Raw genomic sequence first — 19,862 nt, 5'->3', positions numbered from 1 at the left:
GACCATGTGCTTTGCACTATTCAGACCTTTTTTAGTCCAGTAGCAACTTTTTGAATTAGTATATTTAAGGAACTCTTAGAAGGTTTGCAGAGCTTTTATTCATGAAAGAAAAGGAAGGTAACACCTTGATTTGTACTTTAAAGTCTCTCATGAAGAGTATTACAATTCTTTACAGGGCACCACTTATTTATTGTAACATTGTTTACCTTCCTCAGAGCCTCCAGATATTTGACAAGTCATGAATAAAAGAGCATTCATGCATCCCCTTGAACTACAAGGTGCAGTGTTGAACCACAACATCCCTGGTTGTTTGATAACACTTTGGGAGGCACAGAATTGCCACAGGAAAGAGCTGAAATAAAGGCTCCAGATCAAACTGCTGCTTTCACTTTGAAAAAAGTGTACACCTTAATAAAGCTTTGACAGATCCAGTCTTTATTGTCTGTGTGATTTTGGTACCCTGCACTTGGTGATGTCCTTCAGGCCTTTGTTATCTGCTTTTAAAAATTACTGACACATCATGCAGTAAAATTGATCAAGTACTACAGAAACAATAGGTTATAAACTGCTTGTTAATAAACTGATAGAGCCCAGGACAGATTCTATCACAAATATGTTAAGAGAGTTTCCAACAGGGCTATTTACTAAAAAAATGTATTTTAAGTTTGTTGGAAGAAACATCTTTCGTTGTGATTCAAAAATCATAATTAATATCATACAGATATACATTTCTATAATCACACCTTTTGAAGGTAAAACATTTTTAATTAAATAAAGCAGGGAAAACCTCTACATTTCCTACGTGGAAATGTAACTGTAACTGAGTGTGAATCTTTCACCTTTCTTTTCAGTACTGTCTTTCCAACTCTTCCTGTATAACCACTTCTGTGGCTCCTCTGCAGCTCTTTGGGACCAAGGGGTTTTGTGTTGAGGACCAAGAGACCAATTCCCAAACAGTTTTTAGCACAAGTGGAATCATTTAAAACAGATTGAAAGCTGTGAGATGAACCATGAAATATAAAGTTCTGAACTTTACATAAAGGGTGAAACAGAATAACTTCACACACCATGATCACACAGCACTTAGTAACAAATCCTCAATCTAAAAGTGTATTTGCATTTTAATACCAATTTAATGAATGTGAAAACTATAGATATTTTCATTTTTATCTGAAGGAAGCCAAACATGGTAAAATGCATAGTGAAAGAGTTCAGTTGCACAGAATGATATTGAACAAACAAAAAAACCCAACTAACCCTAATTAATAATGATTGCAGAAAGAACTAATACAAACAAATAGGTGAAGATAGACTTGTCAGAGAAGACTAGAAGTCAAAACTAAATTCTAAGTGTTAAATACTCTAGGAATCAGCAAAGTTAAGCTCTTTCTGTCCCACATCCCTAGCACTGACATTGTAAAGACTCCATGTGTTACATCTGAGATTGACTTTCTGAATTCACTTGGCTAACTAAGAAAAAAAAAGAGTTTTCTGCTTGCCAGTCCTGAGCAGAGTTACAGAAGAAAATACCCTGCTTGGGTGCCTTATCATAAATAATCAAAGCCCAGCTCTGATGTCATGGAAGATGGTCCAATCCTGCCCCACCCAAATCCACAGCCTGTGTGAAAGTGTAAATATCAGTCTGAAACTGATACTGGCACAGCACCAGGAAGGGCTCTGGAGATGTGCACACTCTGCTTTGGCTCAAAAACTAAAATACTAAATACTTACTTGGACTTCAAAATTCATGTTCTCCAAAAATTTCTGGTTCATTGTCTCTGCAAATTTGTTGATGGCTCTCAAGAAGACTCTGAAAAACCAAAAAAGCAGTGATTCAGATAAATGAATGTAACCTCTGGCAATCCATAGCCACTGCGTGTGGTACTGGTGGCAGCACATTTGGCACTGGACACACTGAAAGCATCACACACGAGCACAGCAGGTGACAATCTGGACAGTGGCACAGGATTTAAAGTGCTGCCCATTAAATAATTATACAATTGTCAAAAAGCTTTCTCCACCTCTGCTGGAAAAGTCAGACAATAGAATTTTGTTTCCCCTGCTGCACACTCTGCTGCACTCCTGAGAAAACAGAGCAGTTCTTTCAAATCCAGTGTCACCTTGTGCCAAAGCCAGGGGCCTCACAAGGGTGGCATCACCTCCTCTCGGGGTCTGACAGCTGAAACAGCTCCTGTGCTCACATCATTGCTTAGGAGCTGCACCTCAAAGAAATAAAGTGCAGCTTCTCAGTTCTCTTACAGCTGGGGAGGGCAGGACAACACCTCTGCCCACCTTCCTCCCCAGGTGGATGATAAAACCATTCCAAACAGTGAAAATACACATTCAAAATACTACACAGTTACATCTTCCAAGAGTAAGAGCATGAACATTACCCCTCCAGCCTGAAAAGCAGCACCTATTTAAGCTCTTGATTAATGCAGCATGATTAAATCATTTTTGTAAAACTAATTTCTGACTTCCCAGCACTGGACATTTGTAAAACAAAAATCAATTGTATCTTTAAATATTTATAAAGTTTATTTTAATAATTCAGTTGTTTTCAAAATTGGAAATTGACTGAAAGTGATCATTTGCCTCTGCTTCATAGGCAATATTTAATGCTAATAAGTGGAAATATTTCTATGGAAAACACTGTAAGGGCAAACAGAACAGTGAACACAAGGAAAAACCAATCCTAACTGTTCAAATATAATGATTGGCTGTCAACTAGATACTCCCAGTCAGGAAAAAATCTAATATTACAACAGCCAGGTCCAGAAATCCCCATCATTTCAGTGATTAGCAACATCAGAGAAAGCAATAATTCAATAATTAGGATTATCAGCAAAAGATTAAGAAACCACAGGCTATCCATGTGTTACTGTCCAAGGAATGCTGTGTCCTCGTGCTGGGTTCTCTGTGGTGTTTTTGGTGTCCCATCTCAAAAGGATAAACAAATAGAAAAAGAAAGAAGAGAGAAGAAAACATGCAAATAATTGTGACACAGAAATGACCCTCAGTCAGGGGCAGTGGGACACAGGAGGGAGCTGACAGGATTTATAAAATCCAAAGTAATGTGGAGATGAGAGACTGAGAGCTCACAGAGAAGCCTCAGAGAGCCCTGAACACAACCAGGTGTGCATCCAAAATAAACCCAGGTTCTGTGTTAACTCTGCAGCTCATTGGTGCAGGGTGCTGCAAATGCCTGGATTTTACACTGGCTCAGAAGTGATCAGACACATCAAAACTAAACTGAAGGGAACACCATTAAATGCCATTGGTCACTGGGGGCTGGTAGAACACAGCAAACAAGCTCTGCTGTCACTCTGCTCCCCTGGCAGCCTCTGTGAGCCACTGGAGAAACAGGGAAAGGAGTTTTAGTCTCATCACAAAAAAAGAGATAAATTAGAAGGTCTAAGTTCAGTTTCTTAATGAGGGAGGTAAAGCAGAAGTTCAGCTTTTGGCAAGCTTACAACAGGGAATCCCACATAACCACAGAGCAACACAGGAGCTCCCTGCTTCATTGGAGCAGTGAGTGGCTAGAGTGAGATCCTCTCTTGGGGTGGGGTTCTCCAGGAGGAAAATGTTCTTTGTGAAAACCTACAGAAGAATTTCTCTCCATCTGTGTAGCATTCTCCTGCATTGCTGATGGGACCAAGGAAATTCAGTAATTATGCAGTTTCTCACATCCTGCCAAGTCCTTTTTGTAAAGGTGACCAGAGGGACACTGCAGGAGCAGTGGCAGGGGGAGGGAGCAGATTTCTGGTGGTGCTGTGCCACCCCCACATCACCCCACACACTCAGCTGAGCTTCCTCCCCATGGTCCAGGGCATCCTCTGATCCATCCTCCAGACTGGCTCAGCTAATCTTGCCAGCTGAATTAAGGGGCTGATTTGTGACAAGCCAAGTGGCATCAAATCTCCTCCAGTTCCAGAAATCTAATTTTGCTCAGGGCTGCCCTTGCAGGCTGTCACTGCTCTGCTGAACATCTTGTGCTCACTCCCAGGGCTGCCCTGTGCCCCCAGTGCCACCTCCCAAGCTCTGCCACCTTTATGTGACCAACTCCTAAATTCCTGCTGGGAGCTGTCCTATTGGATTTGGGTTGCCCCCAGATGGAAGAAGGAATGAATCTGAATCCATGTTCTCAGAATGCTAATTTATTATTTTATGATACTATATGATATTAAAGATACTAAACTAAACTCTCCTAAAGAATACAGAAAGGATACTTACAGAAGGCTAACAAGATAATAATGAAAACTGACTCTTTCCAGAGTCCCAGCACAGCTTGGCCCTGATTGGCCAATGAGTCAAAACAATTCACAGCAGAAACCAATGAAACAATCACCTGTGGGGAAACCATCTCCAAACACGTTCCCCAAAGCAGCAAAACACAGGAGAAGCAAATGAGATAATTCTTGCTTTCCTTTATCTCTGAGGCTTCCCAGGAGAACAATCCTGGCTAAAGGGATTTTTCAGAAAATATGACTGCCATAGTGTCCCACACTGCCCACAAGCAAATAAACACATTCTTCCCTAAAGCTCCACTCACCTGGGGACATTTATCTCCTCCAAGCTGCCTGATACTTGACACTAACAGTTTAAGATGCTGCAAAAAAAGGTGATTCTAGAAGAGTAATTTATTTTAGGCAGCACAAAACCCCACACATCTTGGCAGAATCAAGACAGGTTATTCTGTTTCATCATCATCATTATTCTTCTACTGAACAGGAATTTTAGGTCAAGGCCTTTTCAGTGTTCAGTTTTCTGTGGCTCTGTATTGCTCTAGACCCTTGGATTTACAAAGTTTATTTCTTGCCAACTCACATAAGCAAGTTTTTGAGCTCCAGCTGCTCAGGGAGAGCATTTCCCTTCACTCAGAGTTTTTGGCTGGAGCAGGAGGGGTATCTTCCATTTCTGAGGCTTTTTTAATTCCTAAATTCTCTGCATTTCCACAGTGCTCCAACACCATGGCAAAACACATCACCTAAATATCCAGTTTAGTCAGACTCTGGTATAATCTGGTGCTAATAACTTCTCTTGCAATAAAAAAAAAAATCCCACATTTTTCAGTACTTTACTCTTTAAACAGAAATATCATGCGAGATAGAGTAGAAATAATCATACCTTAAACACACATGAAATTTATTAGTGGAAATCTATTTCCTAGCATGGACATATTACTGGGTATAATAAAAATTTTTGTCAAGAGCTTTATTAGGTTTTTCTTTTAGACATGTAGATAAACCTCAAGGACACCGAAGAAATAGTGAGGTATTTAATGTCAAGTAGAAATCATGGAAAATATTAAAAATATTTACTGGTTTCTATACAATATCATTATATGTAGGCTGTCTTCTGTAAATATCCCTTTCACTCTCACAAATATTTTTATCTGACAGACAGGAAGGACACATTTTCAAGGAGCATGCAATATTTCCAGGCTGTCAAGTTGCAAATAATTTCATTCATTTGTGTTTTGCCTAAAGGGTGGATCTATTCCTGTCACTGGGAGTCACTTAGGCAGAAGGTTTGAATGCTATTCCTGCCTCCTGCCAATGCCTCAGTGATTTCACTGTCCTGCCTCAGTCTCCACTTTCACCAAAAAGGGGCATTAATTCAGTAGCCACAAGCATGGAAACAAACAGGTACTTGTAAAATAGTGTGAGATTTTGATGAAAGAAGGAGAAAATATAATTTCAAACACTAAGTTTTAAAGACATAAATTAAACTCACATTTTCAATTAATTTTAATGAAACGATAAATTTTCTACAGTCACAACAGAATTAATTTCTCATCAGTTTAAATAATTGTGATCTAAAAGTGCTGAAATCCCTTTACCCACAATAACTTCAATGATATTTCCTGAGTTTATGAGGATTGATGCTTCTAATGTACAGCTCATATAAAACTCTTGGGCCTGAAGATTTATGGAAGATCTTCAAAGTCCAAAGTCTCTGGGCTAAATCTGGGAATAAAAATGCAGGGTTTTGGCTTAGGACAGCAACAAAATTGTCATGGTTCAACTGCTCCTGTTTCCTCCCTCTCTCTCAATTTCCTGCTGCTTCTGCTTTACTTTATTGTATTGTCAGAGATATTTGTTAAAACTTTTGGCTGGAAAGAGAGCCCAAAGAATAGAAACCTGTGCAGTTGTAGCCAGTTTCACACACTTAGGTGTCTGTTCTAAACAGGGGAGAACAGTACCTTAAGTAACACAGAGAAATAATTTAAGATAGAAAAAGCTGAAAATTCATGTCACTCTAAGATCAAAATTTGATTTTAAGCTGATTCTCCCTCAAAATAAAACAGGGGGATTTAGATGGTCCAAGGAAAGAATTCTGTATTCATAAGCAACATATCAATCAAAATAGGATTTCAAGGCTGTTCCTCAGAAGATGATGATTTTGTCTAACAGTAAAATAAGTCTGCATGTTGTCCTTGCTTTTGAAGTGTAAATAGGCAATAAACCTAAAATTCAGATCTGCAACCCCAAGGTATTTTTAGCAAGCTAGTTAGAATTGTAGCAACATAAAAAAGAGAGGATTTAATAAAACAAACAAATAAATAAACAAATCAACAAAGAAACCAACTGTCCAAAACCCCCAAACAAACAAAACCTTAAATTCGCATTGACTGTTCTTAGGTGACTTTGCAAAATCTGGCCTTTTTCTGCACCTTTTTCCAAAGAAAGAACATTTCTGGGTCCACAACATCACTTTGGGAAAGGTGCATAAATCAGATCCAGCACAGAAACATTTCCAAAATAATGAACAGCCCTTTCCTCAGACTCTTCAGAAGAATTCTTTTAAAGCAGTGAGATGCTCTTCAATGTCTTTTCAGGTTCACATGCCTCTAAAATGTGGAAGTTCACTGCCTCAGCTCTGAGCTGAGTAACCCAGATCCTGAGGTGGAGGCTGAATGAATTCACTCAGGAATTGATGAGCATCAGCTCCAGCTCCTGCTTGCTGTGGCTCCTCACTGTGACTGCACTGATGGAATGACAGGTGCAAAAAATGAATCAAGTACTAACTTCTACTGGATAATCAGACACAGAAAAATAAAGTTCAAGAGAGCCTATTTCCTGTGTTGTGAAAACTTTTTCGAAGAAAAATTTGAAATGATGGCAATGGGGTTTTTTCAGTCACACCTGAAAGACAGTGAAGACATGGATAGTCTTTAAAATTCAGAACTTCTTCCCACAAACCCAAAGTGCTTTTCCTTCAGAGAGTTTGGTCCAAAATTCAAGCCAGGAGTTATACTAACTTCAGTGGTTTTTAATCCCCAAAACTGATCATTCAGGATTTTCATCAGTGAATCCTCTACCTGAACAGAGGAGGAATATGAGGGAAGTTCTTGCAAACCCTGGAGGATGTACTGACTATTATTTTTAAAGATCTTTCCTGAGTTTGGATAGAAAAAGTTTGGCCATTATGCCAGTTCTGTGAAATGTGGAGCAGGGAATAGCAGAGGAAAATAATACTCATCCATAATTTATATCAACTTACTATCATCCTCCTAAAATGTCATGCAGAAGACACCTGATGGGTATTTTAACATAAGGGAAACACCAGGGAAAAGCAGCTAAAGTCAAATGATTCTCCCATGGGCTTCTGCCACCTTTTCTCTGCCTTGCTGTGTGCAGAAGAAGGCACATTACAGAATGAGAAGATTCAGTGGGGGTCAAACCCCAATGCTGGTCATTGTCAAGGACTGGAACAGTGAATGGCAACTATTAACTAAATCTGGGAGGTACAAAATACACAGAAGAGAGACCAGACAAGCAATCAGTGTGACAGGAGAGAATAAACCACACAGGTACTACAGGTGGAATAACAAAAATCCTCACAAAGCAACAGCAGAATGATCTCCTAATAACTTAGCAATAGTTAATTTAGAAATGAAGGGTAATGCAGGATGGAAAGGACATTTAAAAACCTTGTGGCTACATGAAACCTAATTATGAAGAGCACAATAATGGCAACACTTGGGAAGAAATCCACTTCCAAGAAAAAATATGGCCAGTGGCTCAAAGAAAGGAGAATAATTTCATCATATTTCTCCCTTGTGTCAACTCAGCTTCACTACAGACTGAAGAATAATTTCTTGAATCATTCATATTGAATTCTAATGTTAGAGCAACTGCCATATTCCTAAATTCTTTTCCAATGTACACCCAGAGTGTAACTAAACAACATGGTCAGACAGCAACAGCTTCAAAATGGCTGTGCCCCAGCTGCTCCTGTCTCAATGATAATATTGGGGCTTGTCTCAATTATACATCGTGGGTTTCCTTATTAGCATTATTTGAAAAGGTGCATTAAACAGCTATGCCAAGCATCCAGAATACTGCATGCTGTAATGTGTCAGAGTTACTGTGACAGCAGCACAATGAACTCCCAGAGGAAGTCATGAGTGTGCAGTGGTTTTGTGCCAGAAAAGCCAAGTTTCCATGTCAGGGCCTTCAACAGGCTCTTTGGATGTGGCTTTTCCTTCAGCATCTACCCAAAACTTGCTTTAAACACTGTGTAGCTCTCATTTAGGAGCCAAAATAGATTTTCAAGTCTGCATATTAGGTGAACATTTTATGCCAAACTCCTGGAAATGGGATGTTTTGAATGCTTTAAGGAACTTCATGGCTTGAAAATGAAGTGTACAAGGAGCTGCCAGAATGGGCTAAAAGTAAATCAGCTTGAGAGCTCTCAGTACTTCATTACTTTCACTAACTTTGCTTATATTGTGACTTCCTTCTCACTTCTGTCTCCTCTGCTTTTCTGTGCATTCCAGACAATTTTTTGCATAGTAGAAATATTCTGAATTAATGAAAAAATTAACAATCGCATGCTGTCTTTAGTGCTAATCAAGAACGGGAATCAGACACAAAGCTGAAACCCTGTTCTTAAAGATGAATGCAATGTCTTAACATGGTTGTGTCAGGATGTCACACAGTAATTAACACCCACAGCCTTCACTTTTGAAAGAAGTTTGAGTTGATATTGCAAAATTACTTCTCAGTTTTTCCACTGATTTTTGTTGCATTGAACCAGCAGACTATGAATTTTAAAAGAGATGATTATGCAGCAAATGCATAATACACCAGCAGGGTTATTTTGTGATGCTTCTGGTAAAAAAAAAAAAAGAAAATTAACTCTTCAAAATAATGTTAAATACAAGGAAATTGCATATATTTTATTTCCTGAAAATCTCTAATTAGATGAATTCTGGTCAAAGTTACTCAGAATGGGGAACACAGAAGGATTGCTCAATTGCACTTACAACTAATGAAAATTATGAGTATTGAATTTTTAGTCTTTTCTGTAGTGACAAAGAACAGTTTGTGTGGGTAATCTCTTCAATGTCTTTTACTCATTTGCACATATATTCTACAGAGGGCAAAATACTCCTCGTTGTCTTAATCCCCAGATGTTTTATTAAAATTAAAGTACTTGAAAATCTTTTATAACAGGCCACATAGCAAAGGGAATAGGGGTTTCTATCTGCAAGTGGAAACTGTATCTAGGAAAGTAACAATTTATTTCACTGACTTCCTGAGAACATCAAATAACCAAGATATATATGTATTAAAAATATATAAAAAATATATATTATATGTTATGTATATATAATCATTATTATATATTATTATATAATATATAATGATTATATTTTTTTTGTTTGGTTGATTGGGTTTTTTTTTTTTTTGGTTTTTGGGGTTTTTTTTTTTGTGTTGAATTATTCTCTCCACTGAGGACTTTTCTTTTAGCTCAGAGAGCTCTTAGTCTGGGGGTGTGAGCATCCCAGCAGCTGATATCAGGAAAGATGAGACACTCTGCACTGGGAGGGGGAATGGGACATCTCCCTGCACATTTTCTCTCTGCATTCAGATAAAAGATTAAATAAATGACTGCAGTTAAAGCCACCAGGCACCCACTCTGTTCCATGACCACCAGGGCAGGTGCTGCCCTTGCTGAGCAGAGGATCTGCTGCAGCAGCAGGTAATGAAGTGTTGAATACCTGGTAAGCAGATAATTCCAGGGCACAGAGAACAACCAGCAACACACAGAGCTGGTGCAGAATAAGCATCTTTGTGCTAGGAGCATGCAGGTGATGGCAAGGCAGGGTGACATTGGCACAGGCAGGTGGCAGTGACTCTGTGCCAGGCTGGGAGCTGCCAGCAGAGCACAGAGGGATCAGCCCCAGCTGGAAAGGAAATTCTCCATGGGAGCAAAGCACAGCCCACAGGGAAAGCAAAACTACTGCCTCTGCTCTCACCTGCATCACCCCTGCCCCAGGACTGTTTAATGTCATTTCCCTGATCACAGACATTGACTTTTGTACAGACTGACAAAGACAGTGAGGAAACAGAAGCTGGATTTAATGGTGTCATGGTTTGACAAAGATCTCTGTTCTTGAGACCCCTCAGCTCCAGGGGGTGAATCTGGGAGGGACAGGTGTCCTGAAAGAGAGAGACTGTTGCTTTTTGTTGGAACTGAGCAAAGCATCCTTAAAAGGGGAACCCTAGAAGCAGCCCTGGTGCATGTGCAGTGGTGAGAGCCCTGGGCATGGAAGGAAGAGGTCACAATGGCAATGATCTCTGGGCGGTGCCACGAGTGACATGGGAACACACGAGGGCTCAGCTGTGTTTCCTGGGGAAGCCCATGGCACAAGAGGGACTCCTCTCTCCTTGATGAATGAGAGTTGATTATCTGAAGAGTGGTGATGGACTGAGAGTCAATTATCTGAGGGGTGGGAACTGGAACGAGAATCTAAGGTTCTATTTCATGTGGTGGTGGAAATTGGGGGGGAGGAGGAATGTTTTTGGAAGGTTTTCATTCTGAGTTTGGTATTTTCTTTTTTTCAGATTGTAAGTTAATAAAGTTCTTTCCTTTATTCCTAAATTGGAGTCTGCTTTGCTCTATTTCTGGTCACATCTCACAGCAGACACAAGGGAGAATATATTTTCATGGGGGCACTGGCATTGTGCCAGTGTCAAACCATGACAAATGGACAGGAGACACAAATTTGAGAACACTGAGGCATTATGTACCAAATACCTCAGCATGGGAAACAACAACAAAAATAAATTTCCCTCTGAAAGGAACTTTATATTAACAGGTAAACTGCATTTCAACAAGGACATTTTTAGTCTCATAACAAAGCCAAACTGTCCAAGGACACATCCTATCACTGTACACAATTAAATCAATGACTAAACAGTAACATTTGTTTGCACATGTTATAATACCCTTTGCACATGTTGTTTACCCTTTTCTATTTTTGTTAGACATTTATGCTTGTTGCTCAAAATATTTTTTCTTACATTAAAATTACAAAGTTCTGCAATGTGCCATAAGCCTGTGTATAAATGTATTCTGCTCCCCTGAAAATTCAAGCCCTTCTAAAAACAACAGCATTTCTATAAGAAAATGTTTAAATCAGTCAAAAGTTGCAGAGAAAAACAAGATCAAAGAAAAGAGTTACTTGTATGCAGCAGATCAGCCTTCTAAATTCTGCCTTATTTGCACAAAATAAACCATAACACTGTCATCCAACCTTAGATACATAAATGAATCAGCTTCCAGGGTAAAACTAACCTAAACTATTCATTTGGGGGTTGGTATAAGTTGTTTGTTTGTTTGTTTTTTAAAAATCTAAGTTTTATTCCCACCAACAGATAAATGGAAGACTGAGAAGCAGCTCAAATATTTTAATTAATTTGAGGGTTTTCTCCCTTTCAGCTTGAGTTCATTGAATCCCAGGTTGGTTTGGGTTGGAGGGGCCTTAAAGCTCATTTCATTCCACCCCCTGCCATGGCAGGGACACCTTTCCTTGAGGCAGGTTGCTCCAAGCCCTGTCTAACCTGGCCTTGAACACTTATTCCAAGGTTGTGTCCAGGACCATGCATACATAAGTGGAAAACAAGTTTTTCAGGAGCCACAGAGCCATTCTCTGGTCATCTATGAAAAGAAAAACACAAAAAACAGCAAAACCAGGCCTGGAATTCCTGGTGTCCTCTCTTGAGCAGAAGTCCCAGCAGTCCCTCTCTGGGCACCAAGGAGGAATTTCTGCCTGGCCAGAGCAGATCCCTGAGAGAGCCCAGCCCTGGCAGGCTGAGGATGCTGAGTGCCTGGGGCTGCAGGTGGCACCCATGGGGAGGCACAGGGAGCTTTGCCTGCATTAATAACAGAGCTCCAAGGGTGAGCTCCATGAGAGCCACGTCTGGAGGCTGCTCCAAAGCAGTTCATCAGCAAGAAAGCAGCTATTTTTAGTATCTATAATGAAAGAAAATTGACAACAATTCCTGCTCTTTTGCCAAATACCTGCAGTGCTAAACCTTTCAAGTTAGACTTAAAAAGCACTGGGGAAGACTTGACTCTGACAGATGTCTGAAAACACTCAGATACACAGGTAATGAAAACATATTTTAGAAAAAGCCAAACTACTGGTGTTAGAAAATATTCTTCAGTGTTATCGTGCAGGACTTTTTTCAGAGAGTAGGATCTGACCTTGAAATGTGCTGGTGAAACCCTGTTTCCATTTATTTCTAAATACCTTAAAATAATGTGGGCAAGGCTCAAAACCCAACCCAAATGTACATGCAAACAATCAAAGTGCTCACTAAGCCACTGCAGACCTGACACCAACCAAACTGATCCTAGGCACTAATTATGATAAGATCAAATTCTTTCACACTCCCAGTGAGGAATTACCATTTCAAAGCCCAGAGGACAAGGGAAGGGATGTGAGCACTTTCCCTGTAGTTGCTAACCCTCCTAACTGTTCCTTTTACTCAGCAAATCTCACTCCCCATGCACTTCATGTTGACAATAAAGTACATGAATTTCCTGGGAGAAATTATATCTCTCTAAATTAAAATTATGAACAGCTGGAAGATAAACAGACTATATGGTATTGCCTAAACCAGCCAAGCATTTCCCCACAAATGCCATGTACTTAGGAATTACTGCTTTTAATAAGTTAATAGCCAATATCTAAGTGTCATGAGTGGAATAAAGTGCACATACAAGCAGTAGTAACTAATAAGAAGAACACAGTAAGCAACTTTAATTAGAACAAAAGTTAATTAAATCCACCATGGAGGATCACAAAAACAACTCAGATATTATATCCTCATGACCTCAATGATGATGTTACTGTTTCCCAAAGTGTTCTGCCCTACCTAGCATGCCATAACAAAGTGTTCTGTTCTTTCCATCTTGCTGTTAGTGGAAGGGGGGGAATACAGGAAAAAGAAAAGGTATTTAATGATTTCATTATTTCTTTCCCCATTTTAATTCTCTGTTGCTCATTGAATACTGCCTGTCACACACAGCCTCTGCCTCCCTCAGAAGTGCTTTGGGCTGAGCAGGCTTGGGAAGCAAAGAGCACTTTGTTTATCACAGTGATTTAAAGTAATTTGATTTAAATCATTCCATCCTGACAAAGCTGGATCAGCAAGTTTAGTCAGTTGAGTTTCTACTCCAATTCTTCCAATTCCCCCACCACAATTTCTCCTGGACAAGAATGTGTCCATTCTCCTTTCCTCTGGACCCTGTAAGAAGTCATTCTCTCATTCTGTGCCCCCATCTATGCCAGACATCAAACTTTTAGCTGAAATCTCCCTGATATCATTCAGGCACTGCCTGCTTTTACTTCCATAAAACAGGAATTGTCTTGCTCAGCAAACAGGACCAGACCTGCAGTGCTGGTGATGCTCTTCCCTCTGCTCTGTTCTCTGTAAATGTACAGATTTCACATCTCTGTGCTGCAGTCCCTCCTACAGCAAAGCTCCTCCAATTCCCACTTTCCTTGCAAGTCACAAAACACACGGGATCATGGAGGGGGCTGCCAGGCTGTGCTGCACTCCCTGAGGACACAAGTGCCACCAGCTGCACCCTGCCACTGCCCAGGTGACAGCACAGGTGTGCCCCACAGCCCTACCAGGCTCTTTGCACATGCAGAAAGGGGAGACTCGAGGCAAAACACCTTCTCAGGGAGTAAAAAGCCTGCATGGAGCTCCTGTTTATAACAGGGGAATAGAGAATGCAAAGCTTGCACTGTGCTGGTATTTTTTGTGTTTGGTTTGTTGGGGTTTTAATTGTCTTTTCTTCTCTCGGTGTTATTATAAGAGACCTAAGCCTGATCCCCTGTGACTCTTTCTCAGCTACTCCTCTGGTCTGTGGTAAACAATGTTAACAAGACAAATCTAGAAAACTAAATTAGTCTTCTATTTATTTTGTAGAACAACCATTCCCTCAAAAAAAAAAAAACAAACAAACAAAAAAACCACCCCAAAACCCAAACAAAGAAAAAAAAACCCCAAAATTCTATAAATTCTATAAAGACTGATAAAAATCCTCCCTCTCAGTTGTTGATATAACATAAAATTAAGACATAAAGTAAGATCAATAACTCATTTCCTTATGCATTCCAGAGAACAGCAACATAATAAAGGAGCATAAACAGTGCCAAATCATTTTAGGTAAGCAATGTGTTTACAAGAGAACTATTAAATAGCTTCTAAACAATATTTTTTTTAATGCTGACTTATTTCTTCACACAGGATAAAGCTTAGAGCACAAAACCTGCCTAGAACAACTTGTCCAGAGAGTTCAGAGTCATTAGGAGGCACATGAACACAAATACAGTCCCTCAAAGCAATTTTTCCTGTCAGGACCTGACACAATGCAGACACCACCAGGTGAAGCCCCAAGTCCCAAAGACATTCTTTGACCAAGGACAGGCACTTCCCACCTCCACAGAATAAAATAATCCTATACTTGTGGATATGCACAATGCAGGCGTCAACAGCATTTTCTAGGCAAGAGAACCAGTTTTACATATTAAATGTTTGATGTGCTGACATGTGCCAGATGATTGTAGGCAGTTTAGTACTAAACTGTTCTTTTTTAGAATAACCCTTGCTACATCAAAACTAATTACAATCACAACAGCAGCAACATAAGAATGTGCAAGGAGTCAGAGTTAACTGAGAGGCCAAAGACTGGCTCAGACAAAAAAGCCAAGAGGGATGAAACTCCTGGAATGTACAAAATATTACCTGGATTTACACATCCACCAGCAGATCTGTACCTGCCCCCTCAGAGGAGGGGTTAGGGATCCCTCTGCATGGTCATTAAGGCCCATGAGTGACAAAGAGAGGTTTGGGCACCTGACTGGAACCATCTGGAACATAATCTTCACTTTTGAATCACAGAAAGTAAAAAAAGCCCCAAAAAACCTTTAATGTAACATAATTGCATTCAAATCCTAGATTAAAATGTATCCAATATCAAAATCTGATATCACAAAACTGTAAATTTTATTGACAAATCTTTTCCTCAAGACTGAGCACTTGCAGGAGATGACCAACTTTATTGAGTATTCTCAGTCCTCTCTTTTTATATAAGTGGAAGAATTGTGTAACTGTGACATTCAATAAACAGCATCTGTGGTCTAAGTTCATTCAAACCTTTGCAATTTTGACACTCAACTCTTAGACCTGTCTCTCTGCAACTTCTAGAAAACAGTGGTACCACCATCTCTACAAAACCAAAATAAAGATAGTACAGGTGACTGCCAGCAGAAATCTTGCTTAAAAAATGCATTCACTTCATAACACAATCCAGCATCTAAACTCAAATTGTTTCTTTGAAAACAAGAAGCCAGAATAAATTCAGCAGTAAAGGTAACATCCAAATAGATTAAAAATGTAGGTAATTTTCCCTTTCCATTTTAAGTGGACAGGCAATTTTCCCTTTCCATTTTAAGTGGACTTAAAGCACAGACAAGAAGCTGTTTAATGGATTGTTTCAGATGACCTTCTTGGCATTCCTCAGACTGGAATGATTAATCCTAGACTGCACTGAAAGTGTTTTGCAGGGTGTGAGAGGAGTCCCAGAGAGCAGGAGCTGTGTGCTCCTCCCTCCTTACCTGTTCTGCACCATGCTCATGGCCATCCAGTCTGAGGGGTACACGTTCTTCCCAATGAGATCTTTGAACATTATGAATGTTTCCATCAAGAAGTCCTGGAACAACAAAATGCAGTCAGGCTGGGGCAGTGGAACCCACACTTGGAAGTGTTTCTGTGGGATTAAGGAGCCAAGATGGGGAGTTCCATTTTGCTCTCAGTGAAGTCAAGAGAAGAACTCCTGGTGATATCTCAGTAAATCTGAGATTGGAGCCAAAGTCCTGTAGAACAGCAGTCTCAGATTCCAAGTGGAAGCTAAAAGCCATTACATTAAAGTCATCATACAGGGCTCTTCAGAAAATAGAAAGCATAAATGAATGGGAAGAAAAAGTTGTAGTACTTCTGAGTAAAATTTGGTATTTTTTATGAATTAGTCTATGCATAAGAAGGAATAGGCTTGAAAAATACAGGATTTTTTCATTTTTTACTCCATTTAGTCCATATTTAAAATTTCAGTTATGGCACCAATCTGACTTTAAGGAAGGAAGGAAAGTGGTCAGTTCTTGACAAGTGCAGATATTGCCTTCCTGGACTAACAGTAAATATAATCCAAACCTCTGCCACTACCCTGGCTTACCTGACAGCTGGAACAGCAATGTGAAAGGACACACATAAGACTATGGAAACCTTCTGGTACCATTAAATTATGGCAGAAAAAATTGCAATAAAAGGATGCACTACAAGAATAGGGCATTTGTTGCATTTATTGCATTTAACTTACAATGTTATTTGCACGAGGAGTAGACACAATTGTGAAAATGGAAATGGATCACTGGGTGTGAAGTGTGGAGGGAATGTTCAAATAGTTGAGGATAAGTTTTGCTGCTGTTTTGTTGTGAGCTTATTCTTTTTCTTTTCCCCTTTCTCAAAAGAGTACAGCGCAAAGATCCCATTACTTATTCTGGATCATTATATCACCACCTCAGTGATAGGTGACAAATTTCTCAAGAGAGAAAATTGTTTCCTTCCAAATGTCTGATTACAGTGTTGTTTGTCCAGTGCCACCATTAGAAGAGGGAGGCAGTGCAATAATACAGAGGCAAAAAATGTACAGCAACAGAACTCATTCTAGGAAGAGTCAGACAAGAAACTCCAAAAAAAAACTACAAATCTTTTAATAGGAAATCAAATGCTGTAACTACCAACTCTGTGACCACTTAGTACTCACCACTAGTTCAGAATTTGTCTGGAAAGTTTCAATGTACACTGAATAATGCTGATCATTCATCTGGTTCAGGATCGCTGTCATGCACGCCACAAAGTGACTCTGAAAGCAAAGCAGGCAGAATCAACACATCTGGATTACTGAAGATATTGGACTGTACTCTTTCTAAAGTTGAAGCATGTGAAATGCCTGAAAAATCCCTTTATGTATGTAAAAAGAAATAATATTCAAGCTTTTGCCAGCCCAGATGAAAGAAACAAACTAAGAACTCCAAAAGGATTATTCAGAAGCTGCCTTGGCAAGGGACAGGCTCTCGTGAGAAAGCTGCATCATTAATGAGACACCACATTGTGACAAACAAACCTCTTATATAAAGTACAACTCACTATCACCTTAAGACTCCTAAAAGGCATGGGATGTCCCCTAGGACTCTTCTATTAGGAATTCATGGGAAGAAAATATGTTAGAATCAAAAATTTTATATAATTCTAATATTCACAGGAAGAAATAGTGCAAGAAATGCCATTTTTCACATTCTGCAGGTGTTTAAACAGCTATTAGAGAACTCTCAAACCTCTATAGAACATTATGACCTTGATATCTCAAAACTTCTTTCAAACTTCCTCAAAAAGAAGAATTTAGTCTTTCTCAATTCCTAAAGTCAAAATGCTGAAAGATACAGTGAAAACCCAGGGCTGGAAATCATGTAAGTTACTGGAAGTCACAAAGACATTTCTTTCCCAAGCAACAATAGTGAGTTTAATAATTCACACTTTTCCTTTAAGACTGTGATGATTACTCCTCACTGATTCCTTTTAATTTGCTGAAGTTTTAATTCTTGGCTTAAAACCAAGCCTGCTTTCCATGCTTTGATTTCATTAGAAAAACAAAATTGCTTCTGTTAGGAATTCATGGGAAGAAAATATGTTAGAATCAAAATATTTTTAAATAATTCTATTATTCACAGGAAGAAATAGTGCAAGGAAGAAATAGCACAAGGAAGAAATAGTGCAAGGAAGAAATAGTGCAAGGAAGAAATAGTGCAAGAAATGCCATTTTTCACATTCTGCAGGTGTTTAAACAAACCTCTGTAGAACATTATGACCTTGACATCTCAAAACTTCTTTCAAACTTCCTCAAAAAGAAGAATTTAGTCTTTCTCAATTCCTAAAGTCAAAATGCTGAAAGACACAACATGATTTCCAGCCCTGAGTTTTATACTGACTTTTCAGTGTAAGTTACTGAAAGTCACAAAGACATTTCTTTCCCAAGCAACAATAGTGAGTTTAATAATTCGCACTTTTCCTTTAAGACTATGATGATTCCTCCTCACTGATTCCTTTTAATTTGTGAAGTTTTAATTCTTGGCTTAAAACCAAGCCTGCTTTCCAAGCTTTAATTTCATTATAAAAATAAAATTGCTTCTGTTCATGGGAATTCATGGGAAGAAAATATGTTAGAATCAAAATATTTTTAAATAATTCTATTATTCACAGGAAGAAATAGCACAAGGAGGAATAGTGCAAGGAAGAAATAGTGCAAGAAATGCCATTTTTCACATTCTGCAGGTGTTTAAACAAACCTCTATAGAACATTATGACCTTGACATCTTAAAACTTTCAAACTTCCTCAAAAAGAAGAATTTAGTCTTTCTCAATTCCTAAAGTCAAAATGCTGAAAGACACAACATGATTTCCAGCCCTGAGTTTTACACTGACTTTTCAGTGTAAGTTACTGAAAGTCACAAAGACATTTCTTTCCCAAGCAACAATAGTGAGTTTAATAATTCGCTCTTTTCCTTTAAGACTGTGATGATTCCTCCTCACTGATTCCTTTTAATTTGCTGAAGTTTTAATTCTTGGCTTAAAACCAAGCCTGCTTTCCGTGCTTTGATTTTATTTTCATGACAGAATTGCAGAGCAGGCAGAATCATTTCCTAGATGTCCCTGAATCCTTTCATTGCCCTGGCCTGGGGCTGCCCGGCGCCGGTGCCGCTCGGTGCCACTCGGGCTCGCTGTGTCCCCACACCGGAGTGGCACCCAACCATTTTGTCCCCATTCCAGGGCAGGAGCAGTCCCTGCTCAGCTCTGCCTGTCACCACTAGAGGTCTTGTGCTTCCCTCCACGAGCTGCTCTCCGCTCCGAGCTGCTGGGCTTTATTTATTTATTCCTACGCGAGCAGACCCAGCGCACCTCTTGCATACAAAGAGTGAAATTACAACCTAAAGGACCTCTCGTACCTTCTTGTGGAGTAACCTTAGTGCTAGTGAGAGCCTTGCCTACTTTTTAAGGCTAAGAAGACTCATTTTCTGCAGGTAAACCAAAAGCTTTCAGGTAAGAAATCGTGTGTTCTCGGGTACTGATGCTCTTCTAAAAGAAATGCTGGATTTCCTGCAGTAGTACTTCACTTTTACAGTTCTGGAGCAGAAAAATCCTTGCTGTGGTGTTAAATGCATAGCTGAAAGGAATAATGAATTGCAAAGGATTTGGTACTGAAATTGTGTGGGGGTTTTCTTCTCATATCTTGATTTTGAAAAAAGATTACCAGCAGAAGTTAGAGAATTGACACGAAAAGCAGCTCGTATTTTTAGTAGTTACACATTCACCACTGAATGTGACTCAAGTTAAATAATCACTGCTTGAAATAAGCAGCATTTCTTCACAAGCATTGCATGGATGTATTATGATGCTTAAGGGCAAAAAGTCTTTAAGGAGGTTCTTTCTTTTGTT

The 19,862-nt window shown here is 39.4% G+C and overlaps 2 protein-coding genes across 3 annotated transcripts in view; one reads left to right on the top strand and one right to left on the bottom strand.

The window, feature by feature from the left end:
• Window positions 1-19,862, bottom strand: part of DOCK2 (dedicator of cytokinesis 2) — a 163,414-nt gene that overhangs the window by 44,501 nt on the left and 99,051 nt on the right. Inside the window, exons 28-30 of the mRNA XM_054642643.2 lie at window positions 17,137-17,235; window positions 15,932-16,026; window positions 1,732-1,810 (exon numbers count right to left, since the gene is read on the bottom strand). Coding sequence (XP_054498618.2) covers window positions 1,732-1,810; window positions 15,932-16,026; window positions 17,137-17,235 — 273 coding nt within the window. The remainder of the gene's footprint in view (window positions 1-1,731; window positions 1,811-15,931; window positions 16,027-17,136; window positions 17,236-19,862) is intronic.
• The window catches only part of INSYN2B (inhibitory synaptic factor family member 2B), a 30,591-nt gene continuing 29,906 nt past the window's right edge, over window positions 19,178-19,862 (top strand). The window contains exon 1 of one of the 2 annotated variants that reach the window (XM_077186395.1): window positions 19,178-19,466. The gene's annotated coding sequence lies outside the window, so the exon portion shown is untranslated. The remainder of the gene's footprint in view (window positions 19,467-19,862) is intronic. The other variant, XM_054642644.2, reaches the window with a different exon arrangement.

This window comes from Agelaius phoeniceus, chromosome 15, assembly GCF_051311805.1.
Source record: "Agelaius phoeniceus isolate bAgePho1 chromosome 15, bAgePho1.hap1, whole genome shotgun sequence".
NCBI classification, from domain to species: domain Eukaryota; kingdom Metazoa; phylum Chordata; class Aves; order Passeriformes; family Icteridae; genus Agelaius; species Agelaius phoeniceus.
This window is presented reverse-complemented; position numbering and strand designations above follow the sequence as displayed.